General features: G+C 44.7%; 1 protein-coding gene across 6 annotated transcripts in view; it reads right to left on the reverse strand.

Moving 5' to 3' along the window:
* The window catches only part of FAM171A1 (family with sequence similarity 171 member A1), a 155705-nt gene that overhangs the window by 22003 nt on the left and 111257 nt on the right, over positions 1 to 22445 (reverse strand). For all 6 annotated transcript variants that reach the window (XM_078329528.1, XM_054258479.2, XM_035306852.3 and 3 more), the window contains 2 exons: positions 20404 to 20562; positions 14095 to 14271 (listed from right to left, as the gene is read on the reverse strand). In XM_078329528.1, the coding sequence (XP_078185654.1) occupies positions 14095 to 14271; positions 20404 to 20562 (336 nt within the window). The remainder of the gene's footprint in view (positions 1 to 14094; positions 14272 to 20403; positions 20563 to 22445) is intronic.

Raw genomic sequence — 22445 nt, forward strand, 5'->3', positions numbered from 1 at the left:
AGAATTTTCTGAGGTTTAAATTCCTTCTAGCAGTTTCCTACTGGTTCACTCTAGTAGCCCATGACCAGTCTAACTGGTTGCGGGTGGGGACCCATCAGAGGGCCTTTCATTTTCCAACAGCCAGGCAGCAACTGCCATGTAGAGAAAGGAGGAGTTAAAAAATAGCTTCTGGGCCATAAAAAGTAGCTCACGCCTGTAATCCCAGCACTTTGGGAGGCCGAGGCAGGAGAATCACTTGAACCTAGGAGGCGGAGGTTGCAGTGAGCAGAGACTGTACCACCACTCCAGTCTGGGCGACAGATCAAGACTCAAAAAAAAAAAGGAGCCTCTGGGCCAGGCGTGGTGGCTCACACCTGTAATCTCAGCACTTTGGGAGGCCCAGGTGGGCCAATCCCCTGATCTCAAAAGTTCCAGAAGAGCCTGGCCAACATGGTGAAACCAGTCTCTACTAAAAAATCAGCTGGGTGTGGTGGTGGATGCCTGTAATCCCAGCTACTTGGGAGGCTGAGGCAGGAGAATTGCTTGAACCCGGGAGGTGGAGGTTGCAGTGAGCTGAGATCACACCACTGCACTCCAGCTTGGGCAAAAAAGTGAGGCAAGACTCCATCTTTAAAAAAAAAAAAAGAAAGAAAAGCCTCTGATATCCGGTCAGCTGAGTCAGCCTTAGCTTCTCTACCCCAGCCCGATTCTCCTGCCTCAGTATTACTGAACTGAACTTGAACTTGCAACATACACATGAGATCCATGGTTAGGTGGGGCTTCTTCCCAGCTCGGCAGGACTATGATTCAATTCTTCCGCCACGTTTCTCAAACTGAACTGTAAACCATTCAACACACTTCAATTCCACTTGTCCTTATTATGCTGTTGCTATATCATGTGCACATTACATCTACCATGGTTCCTTCTCATTTGTCCTATTCTATCCAACAGTGTGTTCATAAATGCAGATCCAGGCAATAATATTATCTGATCATTTTAAATTTTCATGTTAAGTTTTGAAAGATCATGATCAAACCCCAAACTCCAAATTTGAAAATCCTTGCAGATAATTCCCAGGCCTCAAAGAAGTGGTCTGGATCTATAGGCTTCAGTGGGAAACACTGAATCTTACTGGTAAACCTCGGATACCTGGGAGTTTCATCTCTCCCCTGTACCCATCCTCAGGGTCCTCACCTGCAAGGTGTGGATAGCACCGGGTGCTGAAAAGACGGTGTTCAGCCAGGAGAAAGGAGAGAGCAGAGCCGGGTAGCACATTAGGCCCACACACACTAGACAAACACACCAGAGACTTATGTTCCTGCTGTTCCTCTATTCTGAACTTTAAAGTTATTTGGAAGTTCAATCCCAAACAATGATATTTCCAAATACGGAACAGCTGGTCAGGGATGGGCCCCGGCCAATCACACTGGCAGGGCCATTCCAGCTAGATAGCAGCCTTGGGTGAGACTGGGATGTTAAATTTAAAAACATTAAGGCTTTCCTGTACCTGTCCTCTTATCATGCTTCCAAAAAAATCACAAACTGCACATGGGCTAAATAATAGCAGCGATGATGCTGATGAGAGCAGTGAACACATACAGAGCCTTTCCCAAGGGCCAGGCTCTGCTGTGGGCACTCTCTATGTGAGGGAGGGGCTGGGGCTATTATGATCCCCATTTTATATATGAGAACACTGAAGCCCAGCGAGGTGAAATGACTTGCTCACAACCACACAACCAGTAACCAGAGGAGAAGCCGGCATCCAAGACTGAGCCGGCTCAGTGGCTGGGCTGCATGCTGCCTCTATTCTCTTCACAAACGTTATCAGCTGGATCTCATCCAGTGCGATATATACATCTATCAAAAATATTTCTACCTTTTAAACGCCCACTCAAGTGGAGGCAACTGGAAACAGGTGATATTTAAAAGTACTGAATTCTGAAATATAGTGGCTTTACTTTCCCAGTTATTTTTCACCCAGGTTAATATAAGAATGAGTGTATTTGATGCTGTCCTTAAAATCCAGGCCTGGCTGGGTGCGGTGGTTCACTGCCTGTTATCCCAGCACTTTGGGAAGCCAAGGCGGGAGGATAACTTTAGGCCGGGAGTTCGAGACCACCCTGGCCAACATGGTGAAACCCCCATCTCCACTAAAAATGCAAAACTAAGCTGGGTGTGGTAGCACATGCCTGTAGTCCCAGCTACTTGGGAGGCTGAGGTAGGAGAAACACTTGAACCTGGGAGGCAGAGTCAGACTCTAACTCAAAAAAAAAAAAAAAAACAAAACAGCCAAATAGCAGCAAACTAAGAGGGCCTTGAGGCATCTGGGTGATGGGGAAAGCTTTCAGGAAGACACAAATTTGCCAAAATGATCCGCGAAGTGAATACTCCGTAAGCGGTAACTAAGACTGAAGTGTAAATAAAATCTCTACACTCCAAGACCACAAAAGCTACACCAAGCATGGGAAATTCTAGTTCCACAGAAAAAGATATGTTAAGGGACTGAAGTCCCAATGAATAGAGTTTTTAAACAAAAGCACCCCCTGAACCCCACTATACAAGGGCTAATATGATGCTGTTATTTTCTGAAAGTTCTCATTTTTGGGGGAGATGAACACAAAGGCTTAATGATTCCTAGGAATGGACTGATAACACAAGATTGTTTTTTGCGTTGCTAGGCAACACTGAAAAATAAATGTCAATGTTCTGAGATCACAGCTTGGTTCTTCTCCCAGGGTCAGGAACAGGGTTCCCCAGTCTTCCTCCGCTCCACCCGGAGAACAGGAGCGGTACAGAGCCACTGCCATGCTGAGAGTCCACAGTGGCCACAGATACCAACTGGCATTTCCAAGGACAAATCACAAGTTGACTGCCTGGCTGCCAAGATCTTCGGCGAGACAAAGTTTTCACTTACCTGTCATCACACCCAGACAAGTCCCATGTTCTCAGTGTTCTCTGCTACCTGCAATCACTTCAATCGCTTTTTTTGGAGGTAAACTGCCCCTCTTCCCCCTGGCTGTCTCATTAAAGCACCATTCACTCCTAAGAGTGATTTTAACATTTGGGAAAGTACAGACATGTTTCCTGGGAGTTAATTATTTCTAAGCATTAGCTTTGACTCTGAATATTTCCACTGTAAAAAGGCCTATTTCCAATCACATCTTTCTCACGGATATATTGATATTTTCTTAGCTGAGTTGAATTCCTCCTTGAATGCTCTGAACTTCTGCATCTATTGTTTTCCAAAAAATTCAAGATGATGTCTGGGGTTCTAAAATCACATCACACATCTAGGCACATACTTGTTAGAGAAATGAACTCCTGTTTTTCATTCTAACTTTCGCCCACACAGTGTAGGATGGTTTATCTCTATAAATCAATTAACCACCTCAGTATTCCCATCTGGGTTATTTCACCTAGACATGTGGCTTGTCATATATATATAGATAAAGATAAGCTAATATTATAATAATTATTTCATTGAAGACTATTTTTTTTTTTTTTGGAGATGGAGTTTCACCCTTGTTGCCCAGGCTGGAGTGCAATGGCGCGATGTTGGCTCACTGCAACCTCTGCTTCCGAGATTCAAGCGATTCTCCTTCCTCAGCCTCCCGAGTAGCTGGGATTACAGGCATGTGCCACCACGCCTGGCTAATTTTTGTATTTGTAGTAGAGATGGGGTTTCTCCATGTTGGTCAGGCTGGTCTCGAACTCCCAACGTCAGGTGATCCACCCGCTTTGGCCTCCCAAAGTGCTGGGATTACAGGTGTGAGCCACTGCTCCTGACTGAAAACTATTTTTTAAAGAGCAGATTTAGATTCGCAGCAAAACTGAGAGGAAGGAGCAGATAACCTGCACACAGCTCGGACTCCCTCTTGATCAATATCCCCTATGAGAGTGGTACCTTCGCTACAACTAATGAGCCTGCATTCACACCCAGCCCATCATTTACATGTTCAATAGTATTTTCATTTTAAGTTGTGAACATAATCTTGTGCTTTAAGAACTCCCACTGTTTGCCGCCCTTCCCCCAGCCCAATAAAAAACCCAATGAAATGGAAAAACAATCTTGGATTTGTATTTGAAATCAAGCTCCATCTTCAACAGCAAGTTATCTGTGACTTAGGTAAAAGGACTAATTAAATAAACTCGGCATGGCTGTAATGTTCACCATCTGAAGTGGAGACAAATCTACTACACACCAATTATGAGTGGGTGTTCCTGAGAGCCTGATACATATGCAGCGTACATGGTAAGAGGCTGGTTCAGTAACCACCATTTCTATAGCAACCCACACACACTCGCATGCTGCGTTTTGGGAAGGCAGTTAAAACTGGATTCTACAATGTATCTTCACTCTTGGAATATGCTTTTATCTCTATCATCTTAAAAGAATGAGAGCATCCAAATCATATAACCCAAATTGCCATTAAACAGCAGAAATTTTTCAAATATGGGATCCATAAATCTTGATTTTTTTTTTTTTTTTTTTGCCACTTGATGTCCATCGTTTTAAATTCAAACCACTGACCTGATTTGTTTGTGACCATTCCCCAGGGCAACAAATCAGATGTCAGTCTGACAACCTGTACATTAGACAGCCATCTGCTGCCCCAGTTACAGGATAAAGAAAGGGTAAATGTCTGTAAAATAGAGCTGACATAATCATCTCTTACTGTCCAGAAAGGCTCAGCTAAGAGGCATTCACCATGACTAACAAAACTTCCTTTGCCAGACATGGGAAGGAAGACAGCTTCTTTCAAAGGTCAAACTGGCCACTGTACAATAAATACTCACTTTATTGATTTATTTTTATTTTTAAATTTTTTTTGAGATAGAGTCTCACTCTAATGCCCAGGCTGGAGTGCAATGGTGTGATCCTGGCTCTCTGCAACCTCACCTCCCAGGTTCAAGGAATTCTCCTGCTTCAGCCTCCCAAGAAGCTGGGATTACAGGCACCTACCTACCATGCCTGGCTCCAGCTAACTTTTGTAGTTTTAGTAGAGATGGGGTTTCACCATGTTGGCCAGGCTGGTCTCAAACTCCTGACCTCAAGTGATCTGCCCACCTTGGCCCCCCAGTGCTGGGATTACAGGTGTGAGCCATGGCACCCGGCTACATACTCACTTTAATTCCTTCCCCTCACATACATCTGGACACCCAGGACACAGAGAGGGCACAATTGGATCCGAACATTTTCCGCTAATTCTTTAAGGAAAAGAGATACACTAAATAAATACTCCCTTGCTCTACAAATCAAAGCATTTTAACAAAATAGCTTTAGCAAAACCTGTAAATGTGACAAAATTCTCAATTCCAGTATGAGTATCCTTTATCCAAGATGCATTTTGGATTTTGGAATATTTCATTATACTTACCCATTGAACATACTTAATCTGAAAATCCAAAATCTAAAATGCTCCAGTGAGCATTTCCTTTGAGCATGACCTTTGAGTATCGTGATGGCCCTCAGAAAGTTTTGGATTTTGGAGCATTTCAAACCTTGGATTTGGGATGCTTAACTTACATATACTACTCATGCTTCTTAAAAAAAAATCATTTCATGCTGGGCTTGGTAGCTCATGCCTGTAATCCCAGCACTTTAGGAGGCCAAGGCAGGCACATCACTTGAGGTCAGGAGTTTGAGACCAGCCTGGCCAACATAGTGAAAACCTGTCTCTACTAAAAATACAAAAATTAGGCTGGTGTGGTGGCAGGCACCTGTAGACCCAGCTACTTGGAAGGCTGAGGCAGGAGAATCACTTGAACCCAGGAGGTTGCAGTGAGCTGAGATTGTGCCACTGCACTCCAGCCTGGGTGACACAGTGAGACGCCATCTCTCTCTCTCTCTCTCTCTCTCACACACACACACACACACACACACACACACAAATCATTTTTATCGAGGGTCCATATAGCAATTAGACAACTCAGGATTGTTGTAACATACTAAACAAATTCAATGTTACTTGTTTTCTAAGATGGTGTTGATCTAGTAGACCACCTTCTAATGAATATACAGGTTGAAATATGAAGATTCCAATTTATAGAATGGGAAATTCTTTGCCTGTTCCAAAAGAAAAAATTATGATAACCATGATACATGGCAGCATCAGAAACGGATTCCACTCTCACAGGTTTTGAAAGGGAGCATTTCTAGTTCTCTCTCCTAAGAGGAAACTTTCAACTACCTGACAGTCAAGGATTAAAGTTTGCAAGTTAGCGTTAAAACATGGATATACTGAGTTAGTGTTAAAATGTGATTTTGAGGCAGGGTGGTGGCTCACAGTCATTGTAATCCCAGTGACCTGGGAGGCTGAGTTGGGAGGATCACTTGAGGGCAGGAGTCTGAGACCAGTCTGGGCAACATAGCAAGACCCTGTCTTTACAATTTTTCTTTTTTTTACAAATTAGCTGGGCATGGTGGTGCACGCATTTTGTGCCAGCTACTCAGGAAGCTGAGGTGGGAGGATTGCCTGAGCCCAGGAGTTCTAGCTACTATTGTACCATTGCACTCCATCCTGAGTGACAGAGCAGGATCCCTTCTTTAAACAAACAAACACTACCACATGACTGTATCGTTTGAACAGAAGTCCCAATCAAACCATAATAGAATTTCATCTTTCTTTACAGAGTTTGAGGTCTGGCGCTGCAATGAAGGTGCTGTCACTCTCAGCATCAACTGTCAACCCTGGCAAAATACAGGGGGGCTGTCAGCTAACAGGCAATATGAAAGCTGTGGCTGTCTGGGCACCCCCTTTGCTCCTGTCGTGTGTGGAATACACTTGCACTGTAATATTGGAATGGAAAGAACTTTCTTTTGGAAACCATTTAGACCAGAGGTCTCACAATTTTTTTTTTTTTTCTGTAAGAGGCCAGATAGTAAATATTTTTGGTTTGCGGGGATGTAAGTCTCTGTTGCAGTGATTCAACTCTGCATTGTGGTGCAAAACACTCACCGACAATATGCCAGCAGATGGGCCTGGCAAGGTTCCAGTGAAACTTTATTTAGGGATGCTTACATACGAATTTCATAGTTTTCATGTGCCATGAGCTATTCTTCTCCTTTTGATTCTTTATTTCCCTCGTATTTATTGACGTATAGTTGCAAAATAAAAATTTTATATAATTAGGATGCCTGACCTGATGTTCTGATATATACATTAAGCTAATGAATATATCCCTCACTTGACAGTTACCATTATTTTTTCATCTTCTTTTTCTTGGTGGTGAGAACACTTCGAATCTACCCTCTCAGTACATTTTAAGTATACAATACAGTTGTATTAACAACAATTACCAGGCTTTGGATTACATCTCTGGAACTTAATTACCCTTTGATCAACATTCCCCCATTTGATTTTTTCCTTCGATCATTCAAAAATATAAAAATGAGGCCAGGCGCAGTGGCTCACACCTGTAATCCCAGCACTTTGGGAGGCTGAGGTGGGTGGATCACGAGGTCAGGAGATCGAGACCATCCTGGCCAACATGGTGAAACCCCGTCTGCTAAAAAAAAAAATTGGTTGGGTGCCTGTAGTCCCTGTGACTCAGGAGGCTAAGGGTGGAGAATCACCTTAATCCAGGAGGCAGAGGTTGCAGTGAACCGTGATCACGCCATTGCACTGCAGCCTGGTGACAGAGCAAGACTCGGACTCAAAAAAAAAAAAAAGTAAAAATGATTTTTAGCTTTCAGGCCACAGTTGTTGGCCAATGCCAATTTGGATGATAAATTATTAATAGATTCACAAGTTGCTATCTGTGCTATTTCTGGCTGTTAAACAACTTGGAAGTAGCAATTATTTTAATTTACCTCAAAAATAGATAATTTGAAGTATTAAATAATTTGAGGTGATTACTGTAATCATAAATAGCAACTAATTATTAAATTGTTTTATGTGCTTAAGATGTGTTCGTGCATTCCCCATTTTTTTCCTGATCTATAATACTGTCTTTAGAATTTTTCAACTAAAATATTTTAATTTCTACTTAGATAATATTATTATTAATTAAATGTAATAGCAACAAAAGCCTTATGAAATATGTGGGCTTCCATTGAGTTTAATAAGTTAAAAAACAGATGGTTTCTTTGAAATGCCTATCTTATCTTAAAGCTTTCAGTAAAACATACCTTAATTCATTTGGTTATTTTTGAATGACTATCCACAAACGTTGACTTTTTCTCTGCATACATGCAATCTATTACAGTCAGGAATTTGGCAGTTACATTTTTCGCAGTAAATGCAAAGTTAAAAAGACCATTTAGGCTGGGCATGGTGATTCATGCCTATAATCCCAGCCTTTTGGGAGGTAGAGATGGATCACTGGAGGCCAGGAATTTGAGACCAGCCTGGGCAACACGATGAGACCTTGTCTCTACAGAAAATAAAAAATAAAAAAATTAGCCAGGTGTGGTGGTATGTGTAGTCCCAGCTACTCGGGGGGCTGAAGGTGGGAGGATTGCTTGAACCTGGGAGGTCGAGGCTGCAGTGAGCTGTGACTGCACCACTGCACTCCAGTCTGGGCAACAGTTAAGATCTCATCTCAAAAAAAAAAAAAAAAGACCATGGTGAAACCCCATCTCTACTAAAAATACAAAAAATTAGCTGGGCATGGTGGCGCGTGCCTGTAATCCCAGCTATTCAGGAGGCTGAGGCAGGAGAATTGCCTGAACCCAGGAGGCGGAGATTGCGGTGAGCCGAGATCGCGCCATTGCACTCCAGCCTGGGTAACAAGAGCGAAACTCCGTCTCGGAAAAAAAAAAAAAAAAGACAACTGAAGTGGAAATAGATCAGCTATGCAATGAAGATTCCCAATAAAATAAATAATAAATAAAATTTAATAATAATTAATAAATAAATAATAAATTTTAAAAAGGACCCATTCTCATGAGTATTTTTTTTCTAGAGAGGAATCAGAGAATGGGCTAACTATACTTCAGAGGCTTCCTAACAATGCACGCACCTCTGTCTTCACCAACGTCTGTATTGCATTTCTTTCCTATTGCTGCTGTAAAAAATTACCACAAATATAGGGCCTTAAAACAGCACAGATTTACTTTCTTACACTCCTGGAGGTCAGAGGTCTAAAATCAGTTTCTCTGGTCTCAAGTCCAGGAGTCCGCAGGGCCGGTTCCTTCCAGAGGCTCAGAAGGGAGAATCCCTTCCTTGCTGTTTTTGGCTTCCCGTGGCTGCCTGTATTCCCGCATTTCCAAAGTGCGTGGCTCCAGCCTGCACTCCCGTCATCACCCTTCCGTCTCCTCCTCTGATTTTGGCTCCTCTTGCATCCTGCTCTTAAGGGCCATTGTGATGGTCGTGGGCCCATCTGGGAAGTCCATGAGAATCCCCCCATCTCCAAATTCTTCATCACTTCCTCCAAGTCCGTTGACCATATAAGGTAATATTCACAGGGCCCAGGGATTAGGATGCAGAGATATTTCCAACTGCCATGTACATCAGAAACTTTTTAAAGTAAGGTTGTTTGTGAACTGTATATAAAGCCCACCAAGGAAAGCAAAGATGCTTCTTTTATACAACTGTGCCATGTGGTTGTGGTACACGTGACCCACACAGGAATCCCTAGGAACGGCTTCCTCGCAGTAGGAGCCCCAGCCCTATTCCTCCATATTCAAATACACTCATTAAAAAAGAGACTGCGAAAACGAGAAGGAGAATACAAACAGCAGGGATGGAGGCTCCAAGACGGAAGAAAATCCAATAGAACTGCCCTCCCTCTAAACAAGAGCTTAAAGCATCATCCTATAAAGGGCACGTATACATAGATATATAAAGGTAAATTCTACGTATAGAGTAAACCTAAGTACAGATGTTATATCAGAGTATCTTAAATTGCCTTTTAAAGATAACTAAATTGACTGGGCATGGTAGCTCACACTTGTCATCACAGGACTTTGGGAAGCTGAGGCGAGTGGATCACTTGAGCCCAGGAGTTCGAGACCAGCCTAGGCAACATAGTGAAATCCCATCTCTACTAAAAAAATTACAAAAATTAGCCCAGAGTGGTGGCAGGTGCCTGTAATCCCCGCTATTCGAGAGACCGAGGCATGAGAATCGCTTGAACCTGGAGGAGGAGGTTGCAGTGAGCTGAGACCTTGCCACTGCACTCCAGCCTGGGTGACAAAGTGAGACTCCAACTCAAAAGATCCCCCCAAATTAGCTGGGCATGGTGACCACACTTGTGGTCCCAGCTATTCAGGGGGCTGAGGTGGAAGGACTGCTTCAGCTCGGGAGATCGAGACTGAAGTGAGCTATGATCTGTCACCACTGCACTCCAGCCTGGGTGACAGAGGGAGACCCTGTCTCTTAAAAACAAAAGAAAACAAAAAACCCTAAAATAATTCTTGGGTGATTCAACCATTCAAGAGACATTTTAGTGGGTACCTAACATTATGCCAGAAACTGTTCTTGATCACAAGCATTCAAAGATAAATAAGACTCGGCGAGGGCACAGCGAGTAACCAGTACCCGAGTAGACTCACGGAGGGTGCAGGGAGTAACTTGTACCTGCACAAACTCAGGTAGGGCAAATGGAGTAACTGGCAACCGTACAGACTTGGCAAGGTTGCAGGGAGTAACTGGTACCAGCACAGACTCAGGAAGGGGACAGGGATAACTGCTACCAGGATGGGCGCAGGGAGTAACTTGTTCCTGCACAAATTCAGGTAGGGCAAATGGAGTAACTGGCACCCGTACAGACTTGGCAAGGTTGCAGGGAGTAACTGGTACCAGCACAGACTCAGGGAAGGGGACAGAGGGTAACTGGTACCTGGATAGACACAGGGAGTAACTGGTACCCGGATAGACTCAGAGGGCACAGGGAGTAACTGGCACCCACACAGACTCAGGGAAGGGGACAGAGGGTAACTGGTACCTGTGTACAATGCCCTTGCAAGGTATGCAATGTGCTCAGGATGAGGCCGGAGAGGGGCTGAAAAGGATCGACTGTGCTTGTCAAAGTGACCAGCTGTGAGGGGATGTCAGCAAGCCCAGAAGGGGGAAACATCTTGTCTGGTGGGAATGGGTTGGGTCTGAGACAGTGGCTAGGAAGAGCTGGGAGGCTAGTGGGGCGTCTCTGAAGACACCTGTGGGTCCTGCTATGGCATCTGGGCTTCCTCACAAGGAGTTGCCCTTAGATATTCTCACAAACGAAAGTCATTTGTGTTTTTTTGTTTTGTTTTTTTTTGTGGAGACCAGGTCTTTCTCTGTTGCCAAGGCTGGAGAGTAGCAGTATAATCTCAGCTTGCTGTAGTTCAACTTCCCAGACTTAAGCAACCCTCCTGCCTTAGCCTCCCAAGTAGGCCCCTGGCTAATTAATTTTTTTGTTGTTGTAGAGACAGGATCTTTGCATGTTGCTCAGGCTGGTTTTGAACTCCTGGGCTCAAGTGATCCACCCACCACAGTCCCCCAAGTACTGGGATTACAGGCATGGGCCACTGTGCTTGTCACAATCAGCTGACTCTGAATGAAGCAGATCACTCTCCACGGTGAGGGAGGGCCTCATCCCATCAGTTGAAGGCCTTAAGAAGAACACCAAAGTCCCCCGAAGGAAGAGGAAATTCTGCCAGCTGACTGTCTTTGGACTCAAATTGCAGGATCAACTCTTCTCTGAATCTCTAGCCTGCTGGTCTACCTTGCAACTGGGGACTTGCCAGCCTTCCCAATTGTGTGAGTCAATCCCTTAAAATCAATCTCTCTAAATATAGATATCTCCTGTGGGCTCTGTTTCTTTACGGAACCCGGAAACACTCATTATAACGACAGTGGGTACTATTATTATTGCCGCATCACGGTGGAAGAAATTAGTACAGAAACGTTAAGTAACTTGGCCAGGGCCACACAGCCAGTGGGTGGCAGAGCTGGAACTCGGCCCCACTGTATGCCTAGACTCCCTCTTTTAGCCACACTCCCCGCTGCTTCTCAGTGCACTGATCTGGGTGTGCCTGTGTCCCCCTGGGAGGGCAAATGGGGACAGGCAGAATATACAAGGGGGTGTATATTCATACCTCTTACAAATGCAAATACAGGTATGTAATTTGTCCAAGGTGGGACTTACAGTTTTTGGTTTTTTTTTGAGATGGAGTTTCGCTTTTGTTACCCAGGCTGGAGTACAATGGTGCGATCTCGGCTCACTGCAACCTCCACTTCCTGAGTTCAAACAATTCTCCTGCCTCAGCCTCCCGAGTAGCTGGGACTACAGGCACGCGTCACCATGCCCAGCTAATTTTTTTTGTATTTTTAGTAGAGGCAGGGTTTCACCATGTTGACCAGGATGGTCTCGATCTCTTGACCTCGTGATCCACCCGTCTCGGCCTCCCAAAGTGCTGGGATTACAGGCGTGAGCCACCACGCCCAGCCCGGGACTTATAGTTTTATAAGTAGCAGAACCAGGTTTTCAGAAAACAAAACACAAGCTCTTTCCATTCTCTTGCCCACTTTCTCTGTGTGTTTTTTAAATCCATTTTCTTCCTCCTTTTAGAATTTCTGCATTCTTCAGAGACTCTCGGTCATAACCCCTCAGGCTGCTCCCTCCTGGATGACCTTGATGCCCTCCAAATGACCAGGCTTGCAGAGAACACACACCATCGATAAAGTGCCCATCTCACCTAGAGCAGGATATGTGAACAGACAGCATCGCGATCCACTTCACAATGTCAAGTTCACTACGGCTGGTAAAATCAATGCATTCCACACAAATAATTAGAGTCTCTACTAATTACTTGGAAAGTAAAATAAAACAAAACAAAAATGCCCCCGGCCCAAAAGCCCAACAGGTATTTCTTTTCAAACATAATTCCTAGATCTCTGTTTTAACTGATTCAAGAAATTAGGTATCTTTGAAAATACACCGATATCAAAAATCTCCTAGTTAACTCCATGCATGGTCTAACAGTTTTAAATTCTGAACTGGGTTATTTGAAAACTGATATTTTCTTTTTGTTGAGACAGAGTCTTGTTCTGTAACCCAGGCTGGAGTGCAGTGGTGCAATCTCGGCTTACTGCAGCCTCCGCCTCCTGGGTTCAATCGATTATCCTGCCTTAGCCTCCTGAGCAGCTGGGATTACATGTGCCCACTGCCACACCTGGCTCCGGCTAACTTTTGTATTTTTAGTAGAGATGGGGTTTCACCATGTTGGCCAGACTGGTCTTGAACTCCTGGCCTCAAGTGATCCACCTGTCTCGGCCTCCCAAAGTGCTGGGATTACAGGTGTGAGCCACCGTGCCTGTCCTACTATGCCATTTTAATTTACTCTTGGATCACTTGCTCAGGGGAAAGCAAACTGCTATGTAGTAAGCAGCTCTAGAGAGGGGCCCACGTGGCAAGGAGGTAAGCCCTCTGGGCAACAGCCGTCAAGGAAGTGAGGCCTGTTTTCAGCCGTGTGAGTCACACTCACTGGCCCCAGCTGAACCTTGCTGGAGGTGACCACAGCCTTGGCTGACAGCTTGACAGCCGCCTTGTAAGAGACTCTCAGCCCTACCACCCAGCTCAGCAGTACGTGGATTCCTGACCCCCAGAAACGGTGAGATGCTGGAGCTCACTGTTGTTCTTAGCTGCTAACTGTTAGGGTGGTGTGTCAGACAGCAGCCGGTCACTAATGCCTACGTGCACTGTGAGAGCCCTAGAGAGACAGAATTCAAGATACATGAGTGATTTTCTCTAGGTGGTAAGACTTACCAGGAATTTTTATTTCCTTTTGTTTTGTACCATTTTGGCAAATATTTTCCCTTTTTCAGAAAACAGGAAACACACACACACACACACACACACGACCAAGAGCAACCACATGACCTTCCAATGAATTAAAGGATAAAGATTAGGAAAGCTAGTATTAGCTCCGATAACCTTTATAGATTCTTTTCAAGTAAATTAGGTTAAATGTGCAAAACGAAAACGACAAACAAAAAATGAATTCCCAAGAGAGAACCCGAACGGCATGGTGAAGGGCGCCTTCCCCACGAGGAGCCACACAACGCAGCGTGAGCAGCAGCACTCACTGACTTCAAGGAAAGGAGGCTTCCATGAGCTTCTTAGAAGGAAAACCGAACAGTTAACGAAGCCATCTGGCAGCCGATCGTCAGCATAGAACTCTCGCTTACCCAGCTTCTGGTCAAACCGCCACGCCGCCACATACGCATTGTGCCTCAGGCTGCTCTGCGTGGCCAGGGGCACAGTGACATAGATGGGACCATCCACCAGCACTGGTGTTCCATTACTGCTCAGCAAGTGGACGCTGACGGCTGTGACTGGAGTCAGGTCATGCCTGGTGCTGTTTCCTAGAAGGAAGAGGCATTTTCCATCATTTGCATGTAAAGTACCCATGTGGGGCGGTGGAAACCTTTGCAAAAAAAGTAGTCGCAGCTGAGTATAGCTCCCCCTATATGCAGGGACTGCATTAAGCACTCTATATACATAACCCTCACCACAACCTGGGAAGCAGGTAAAATCCTCATTTTACACATAAAGAAACCTGCTCAGAGCGAGTAGTAATGGTAGGTGGTTTAAGGGCATACACTTACTCCAGGCTGAGCTGGAATCTAGGCTCAGGTTTGCTAATTTTTTTTTTTTTTTTCTTGAGATCAAGTCTCATTCTGTTGCCCAGGCTACCGTGCAGTGGCAAGATCTCAGCTCACTGCAATCTCCACCTTCTGGGTTCAAGCGATCCTCCTGCCTCAGCCTCCCAAGTAGCTGGGATCACCACTCTGCCCTGATAATTTTTGTATTTTTAGTAAAGATGGGGTTTTGCCGTGTTGGCCAGGCTGGTCTTGAACTCCTGATCTCAGGTGAACCTCCTGCCTCAGCAATCCCAGGACTGCTAGGATTTGCTATTTATAATTATTGTGTTTTGCTTTCAAAAGGGATCTCAAAAGAGAAGGATTTTTCTATAATGTGAGACAAAGGTGTACGTGGAAATCACTGGAAATAATTTCTACACAAAGTGAGTCCCATGCAGGTGTTTAACTGCTTGGCAGATTACCTTCATGAAACCAAATGTTTTAGAGTAGAGGCTGCTTTTTTTTAAACATAGCAAATTTCTTCAAGGATTGCCTCAAAAATATTAACTTCTGCTAAAAAACACGCTACTGAGGACTGGACTTGAAATAGTTATGCATTCTTTTAGTTGCCATTGTTATTTTGGTCTGTTTAAAAGGACTCCAATATACTAATTATTCTCCATTAAAGGCCTTTGGTCCAAGCCAAAGCTTTAATGACTGCCTGCAGATAAATTAAGAGAATGCTTACGAGACCGATATATTTATGCACTCGAGCGATCCATTTTACATTTTCCTCCAGTGAAATACGGTATCACACAAAATATGCCATAACTTTACATCTTTCTTTGAGCAGAATGACAAAAACACAGTGACAAAAAATTTAAGCTGCGTATAATCTATATGACTTTTTATTTAGCTACTTACATACTTACCTACCTACCAACCTGAGCTAATGTAAACTTCCAATCTGGTCTAAACTTAAACATTTAAAGCAAACGTAGTGAATTTTAGAGTCTCAACAACAAGTTACATCTAAATCCTTTATAGAGCAATTTCCACACAGCTAACACCACTCTACCTTCTACCATTCATGTCTGTCTCTTTCTTAACAAAGGCCAAGGTTTGGGAATAGCGATTTCATGGACAGATCCAAGTTGGAATCGCAGGTCCAAGATTTGAAATCTTTTAGTCTGGTTATGTCATTTTATAGTTTAAAAAAACAAAAAAAGGCCGGGCGCGGTGGCTCATGCCTGTAATCCCAGCACTTTGGGAGGCCAAGGCAGGTGGATCACAAGGTCAAGAGATCGAGACCATCCTGGTCAACAAGGTAAAACCCCATCACTACTAAAAATACAAAAATTAGCTGGGCATGGTGGTGCATGCCTGTAGTCCCAGCTACTTGGGAGGCTGAGGCAGGAGAATTGCTCGAACCCAGGAGGCAGAGGTTGCGGTGAGCTGAGATCGTGCCATTGCACTCCAGTCTGGGTAACAACAGCAAAACTTCATCTCAAAAAAACAAGCAAACAAACAAACAAAAACAAAAAACCTCAGAATTCACCATGTTTCTGGTCCAAAGATTGTGTGGCTTGAGACATATATGCGTGAGCTGCTCAAAGGTGATGGGGAAGCCAAGCCAGGTCTACACTCTACTGCTCTAAGTTCTGTTAGAACGTCTCGAGAAGATAGAACTTACAACTACAGAAAAGCTGGCCAGGCGTGGTGGCACACGACTGTAACCCTGGCACTTTGGGAGGCTGAGGCAGGTCACTTGAGCCCAGGAGTTCAAGACCAGCTTGGGAAATATAGTAAAACCCCGTTTCTACAAAAAAATTACAAAAAATTAGCTGGGCATGGTGGTAGATGCCGACAGTCCCAGCTACTTGGGAGGCTGAAGTGGGAGGATGACTGGAGCCCTGGAAGTGAAGGCTGCAGTGAGCTGTGATCACACCACTGCAATCCAGCCTGGGTGACAGAGTGAGACCCTGTCTCAAAACAAAACAAAAAGAGAAACTAAAGAAGTGTTAAGTAAGTTTACACTTACTAGACTGTGTAAACAACTGAGAGATAATGTTTTCCATCAGAGAGTGCTGTTTTCTTTCATCAAACTCTAGACAGGATGTCCAAATAGGCAGGTAGCAGGTAGGAGGCAGGTAGAGGAGAAAAGCGCTAGAAATGGTGTCTCCCTTCTCTTCCCTCCTCCCCTTGCAATTCTCCCTTCCCGCACATTCCCAGCCAAGGAAGACCGTGTCCCGGTACCAGATCTGCCACGAACTGCCTATGTAATCTCCGAAAGTCACTCCATTCCTCTGGGGGTCTGTTTTTCTTACCTTCAGAACCAAGGAGGGTAGACTAGATGCCTTCCTGCACCTATGGAAATAAGTATCCTCAGCTTGAAACATTCAGAAGTAGAGCATTGCAGAAATGAGCGTATTAATGGACAGCAATATGCATTAGGTTCCTGGAATTTGTGTTCCTTTAATGTCCTCTAGCTGTCTTAAGACATTGTGGGCATTCTATCTGCCTTCTTGAGGCTTCTGTCCTTCCTCAGGGCTCCACTAAACGCCTGCTTCTCTATGCCTTCCCAATGGTTGTCCCTCTATATCCCATTTCTTTATTCTGCAACAGTTTTTTTTTTTTTTTTGAGATAGAGTCTTGCTCTGTTACCCAGGCTGGAGCACAGTGGTGCAATCTTGGCTCACTGCAGCCTCTGCCTCCTGGGTTCAAGCAATTTTCCTGGCTTAACCTCCCGAGTAGCTGGGACTACAGGCCGGCTAATCTTTTTTTTTTTTTTTTGTAGTTTTAGTAGAGATGAGGTTTCACTATGTTGGTCAGGCTGGTCTTGAACTCCTGACCTCAGTTGATCCACCTGCCTCAGGCTCCCAAAGTGCTGGGATTACAGGTGTGAGCCATCATGCCTGGCCTATTCTGCAACAATTCACACTTTGAAGGGCTAAACTATTTTCCTTCTCTCTGTTACAAAACTCTAATTTTACGCAAAGTACTGAGTTCTATACAGAAAGTGGTTTTCCTTCCTGTTTCGTCTGGATGTTGCCTGGCTCCCTTTAAAGTCTGCACAAAGATAAGCAGGTGTCAGGCCAATGCCACAGGACTGGCATTTGGGAGATGGAACGCCACTGGCCCAAGTAAGGAGAGGAGTTGTGTAACCTTGGGCCACCCGTGGTCACTTGTCACACGACAGGTTCTGCTCAGCTGACATCTAAGGTTCTGTGGGGCTCTATATTCTACCAACTTTTTGGAATTGCAGGAAAAGTCTGCACCTGTCATTTTCTTCACTCCTCTCTGTCTTCCTGGGGTTATCAGTGCAAGCAATTTTTGTAAAACCCCTTGGGAATGCCACGGAACAGTTCTATGCTTTCTCAGCAACCGGGGGAAGAGTGTGATGCTCTCTGGTGAGGGGAGGGGGCTCCCAGGAGCTAGAGAAAGAGAAGTGGCAGAAACCTCCAGGCAGCCATGCTTCTTTACTTACAACTCTGGACCCCCCTCTAAACCAGAGGCACCCCCACAGAAACAGCCTTCATGGCACCACCAGAAAACAGTCTTTCGGAGCCCTTTCTAGCCTCTTCTGCAGACTCTCTGTTTCCATCCACCTTCACTGAACTCTGGGTATGACTCTAGTCTAGATACCTCCTGTATCTTCAGGAGATGAACTTGTGTCATCTCAAAGACACGTCTGGTCCAGGCACCCTCTCCTTAGGATGCGAGCTCTTAGATGCCTTTAGTAGAACAGGAGGCAAGTGACTGTGAGGAAAAGACAATCTGTGTGCAAACTGAACCTGGGACCAGCGTGGAGCTGGTGAGTCACTGAGGTGTCTGTGCTCAAGGGAGCCCAGGTTCCTAGTCCCCGAGGGTGCATGTGAATGCACTGTGGGTAGATATCTTCACTGCTAGGTCTCCGAGAAAGCCTGGTCATTTCTAGGTCAAGTCATCCATTCTTTCAGTGGAAGCGAAGTTTCATGTCACTGTGCAAAGACCTCTTCCCTCTGAACTCACGGAATGATTTTAAAATAAACTCTAAAATCAATAGTTCTGTGTCTTTGTGTTCTGCTTCCCCCATTTTCTCAGAATGCATAATTTATTCAAGAGCTACTGGAAATGGGGCACAGATAAAAATTAATGAGTCCCAAGGATGAATGCTCCAAGTTAGGTTTTGTGGATCATGCACCATTTTGTCCCGGACACTGGGTGCTGGTTACGATGATTTTAAACCACTTTTTTTCTTTTTTTTAGAGAGTCTTAATCTGTCGCCTAGGCTGGAGTGCAGTGGCACAATCTTGGCTCATTGCAACCTCCACCTCCTGGGTTCAAGCGATTCTCCTGCCTCAGCTTTCCGAGCAGCTGGGACTACAGGCACCTGCCATCATGCCCGGCTAATTTTTGTATTTTTAGTAAAGACAGGGTTTCACCATGCTGGCCAGGCTGGTCTCAAATTCGTGACCTCAAATGATCCACCCACCTTGGCCTCCCACAGTGTTGGGGATACAGACACGAGCTGCCACACCTGGCCTTAAATTACTTCTTCATGCTCCCCATAGTAAGACTTTTCTCCCAGACTGGCACATTTCAAATAATAGTCAACATTTTTTTTTACTAATAATGTTTATTTGAGATGACTTCTATGCCATCTTTCTGATGACAAATTACTGACATGTTAATCGCACTCTCATCAGCACACAAAAATTAAAGAAGAAACGTTTTATAAAACAGAGGGAAGAAAAATGAGTAACAAGTCACCAGGTTACCTTTAGTCTAACCAGAAACTTTTTAATGTGCTACAAAATGGATCAAATGTTTCAGGTTTAAAAGCTTTTTCAGAATAATGGGTTTACGTAAAGTACTGGAAAATTAAGTGAAATTCAATCAGAGTATCCCTGGAAAACGCTGTAAGTTACTTGCGTAGCAGAATGGAACTCAGAATAGCCTCTGATTTAAAATTTTAATGCTGTAATTAGTCTAAAGTGTGGGGAAAAGGAAAGCAGGGTAGATAAGAAAATAATTCAGGACTCCAGAATCCTGACACCTCTTCTACCAGGAGGACTGGGACCATTCCAGTGCTGAGAGCTCCAGAGAATGGTGCGGTTACACACGGAGTGAGGTGTAGGGTACCCGTCTTGGGTCTTTCTCCGCTAAGGAATTTCACCTGTTTTCTGGTGGGCAGCTGTTAGTTTCTCTGATCGTTTAGCTGTGGAATGCAGTAGTGATACTGACCAGGCTGACTTAGAGACCTACCAGGAGAGGGCGGATTCCAACGCTTTTTCAAAGCCTAGCCACTCTACGCCCAGTTGAGAGCAGAGAGAGCAAGTGCAGAGAAAGAAACGATGTGGGAAAGAGCTGGGAAGACATGGATGGCAGAGGGCGGAGGCCCCCCCATCTTAGGTGGTCCCCCGGTCTCTGAGTTGGACAAAGTGCCACCTCTTCCCCTCTTGGCTGCAGCATGGGTGGGTGGGGTTGTGCGTCTCTACCAGCCACACCCACCCACAGGCTACTCTCTCAACTGGGGGCTCATGGGAGACAGAGGGCAGCTGTGCTGAATCCCTAACTCTAATCTTATACTTAAAAAAAAATTGCAATTTCAATGTTAAGAATTTCTCTGAACTGGACATATTTAGTTCACCAAAGGAGAGCTCAGTGAAGGTGCTTAAGGCAATTGGTAACAGCAGAAAAGCTCAAGGAGACAATGCACAAACATGTAATTCTGTGGGGTTGCAGGCTGAATTCCCTAAATGTACTGACTTAACTCACTTTCAATGCACTTGAACTTGTACCAAGAGTTCCCTTCTGCCACTTCAGTGCCTTTCTCCCACAATGGGCTAACACTTCCAATCATACCTAAGATCCACACGTACCGATGAAAACACAGAAACCCCGACTGAAAAGAGAAAAGACTCAAATTACCTGTTCCATTTCCGTCTAATCCTCGCAAATAGGGAAAACTGTCCACCTCCGAGGGGGAGCTGGCGGCCGTGAGAAACGCGGTCAGGTCACTGTAGCTGGTGTTCTCAGGCAACCTCAGAGCCCTTCTCTGGAAATGAACACGAGGCTGTGGCCGGGCACCTGCAGAGATTAACCTCCAAGTTACCTCCCCAAGGAGCGGTTTCTGTTTTTAGAAAATGCAAAACCAGGAAGTGCCTCTCTAAGGTTTCTGCATGCCTCCCCCACCCCACTCCCTCTCACAAGGCCTCCCTTCCCCCATTCATGCAGGCCGCAGAGATGTGACAACATGCTATTATGGGGAGAGAAATAATAGCCCATTGTCACATTTGTTTTGACACAGGATGTTATTTAGGTTTTTAACAAAAAGCTTTTTCCAAGTTCTATGTGCGAGCAGTCTTTTCACTGGCCGGCACTGGCCTGTGGATCTGGGTAGCATTTGGGGAAAGTCCGTGTAAATGAAACAAGTAGATGACATTAATCTCTTTACGCAAACAATGTAAGAGATACTCTGATACCGCTGCAAGCCCATCTTTAATCTCCCTGGAAAAATCTGGTTTAACGCCATGAGCCAAACTGAAGGAGGGCAAGGGAATTAACTGTGCAGCCTTGGAAAGAATTGCAAACAATACCCCGGCGGCAATGACTCTTCTTTTTCTGTGGAAGCTGCCATTTGTCATCATCCAGTCTATTCCGGAGGCGTGCTTCCTACTTGTGACGGATTATGTCACAGAATTTGTGATGAGACTTTTGAGATGATGCAAAATGATGTTTCTTCACCAAACTCAACTCCTTTGTGTAGGAAGACGGGTTGAGCCGACAGGCCCTAGACGGTTGTGTTGTGCTGTCATCTGCAGCTTAACCTTGCTCCAATTCTTTTTTCTTTTCTTTTTTTTTTTTTGAGATGAAGTTTCGCTCTTGTCACCCAGGCTGGAGTGCAATGGTGCGATCTCGACTCACTGCAACCTCTGCCTAACAAGTTCAAGTGATTTTTTGTATTTTTAGTAGAGATGGGGTTTCATCATGTTGGCCAGGCTGGTCTCAAACTCCTGACCTCAGGAGATCTGCCTGCTTCAGCCTCCCAAAGTACTAGGATTACAGGCATGAGCCTTCTGCGCCCTGCTCAGATGTTGTTTTGATCATAAAATGTGAACCTGTTTTACCTAATGCTGTGGTGATATTCACAAGACGTAAAGGTGCTAGGTAATTTTGTGCAAACCTGGCAAAAGCATCGTTAAGAAAAAAACCTGTAGATCCAACCCCAGGCTTGAGGCAGACCACATTCCACCTGTTGACTGGCTTAGAGTTCCTTCTCTAGACCTGTTCTAGAATAAGGGAGTTTTAGAGCTCTAAGAATCTACTAGTTCAAGTCTCTCTTCTTACAGGCGAGGCCCCTGAAGCCCAAAGGGATTCCACAGACTTATGTCTGGGCAGCCTGTCTTGGCGACATATTACCTAACGGGCAGGGAGTCACAGTGCTCCCACTTCCTCCTAAAAAGCACCAGCTAGACTTCTCCTCCAGGGGCTGGTTCTCCACTCTGTGAAATCCAGGCCCAGGTTTAGGGCCCAGTGAGCAGATGCCCAAAATCCTGAGAGTCCTGTCTAAGCCTGGTCCCCTCTGCTGAAACTAAACAGATACAGACACTGGACCACCCCAAACCATCAGTTCTCTTTCCTCATCCCTAAAACAAACCCACAGCGACACCCAGCCTCTGGGGATCTGAATATTTTTTTTTTGAGATGGAGTTTTGCTCTTGTTGCCCAGGCTGGAGTACAATGGTGCGATCTCAGCTCACTGCAACCTCTGCCCAGGTTCAAGTGATTCTCCTGCCTCGGCCTCCCAAGTAGCTGGGATTACAGGCATGTGCCACCATGCCCAGCTAATATATATATATATATATATATATATATATATGTATGTGTGTGTGTGTGTATCATATATATCTATATTTTATATATAGATGTATATAAGATATAGATATCAATATCTATATAATATATATGAT

This window comes from Callithrix jacchus, chromosome 7, assembly GCF_049354715.1.
Source record: "Callithrix jacchus isolate 240 chromosome 7, calJac240_pri, whole genome shotgun sequence".
NCBI lineage: Eukaryota > Metazoa > Chordata > Mammalia > Primates > Cebidae > Callithrix > Callithrix jacchus.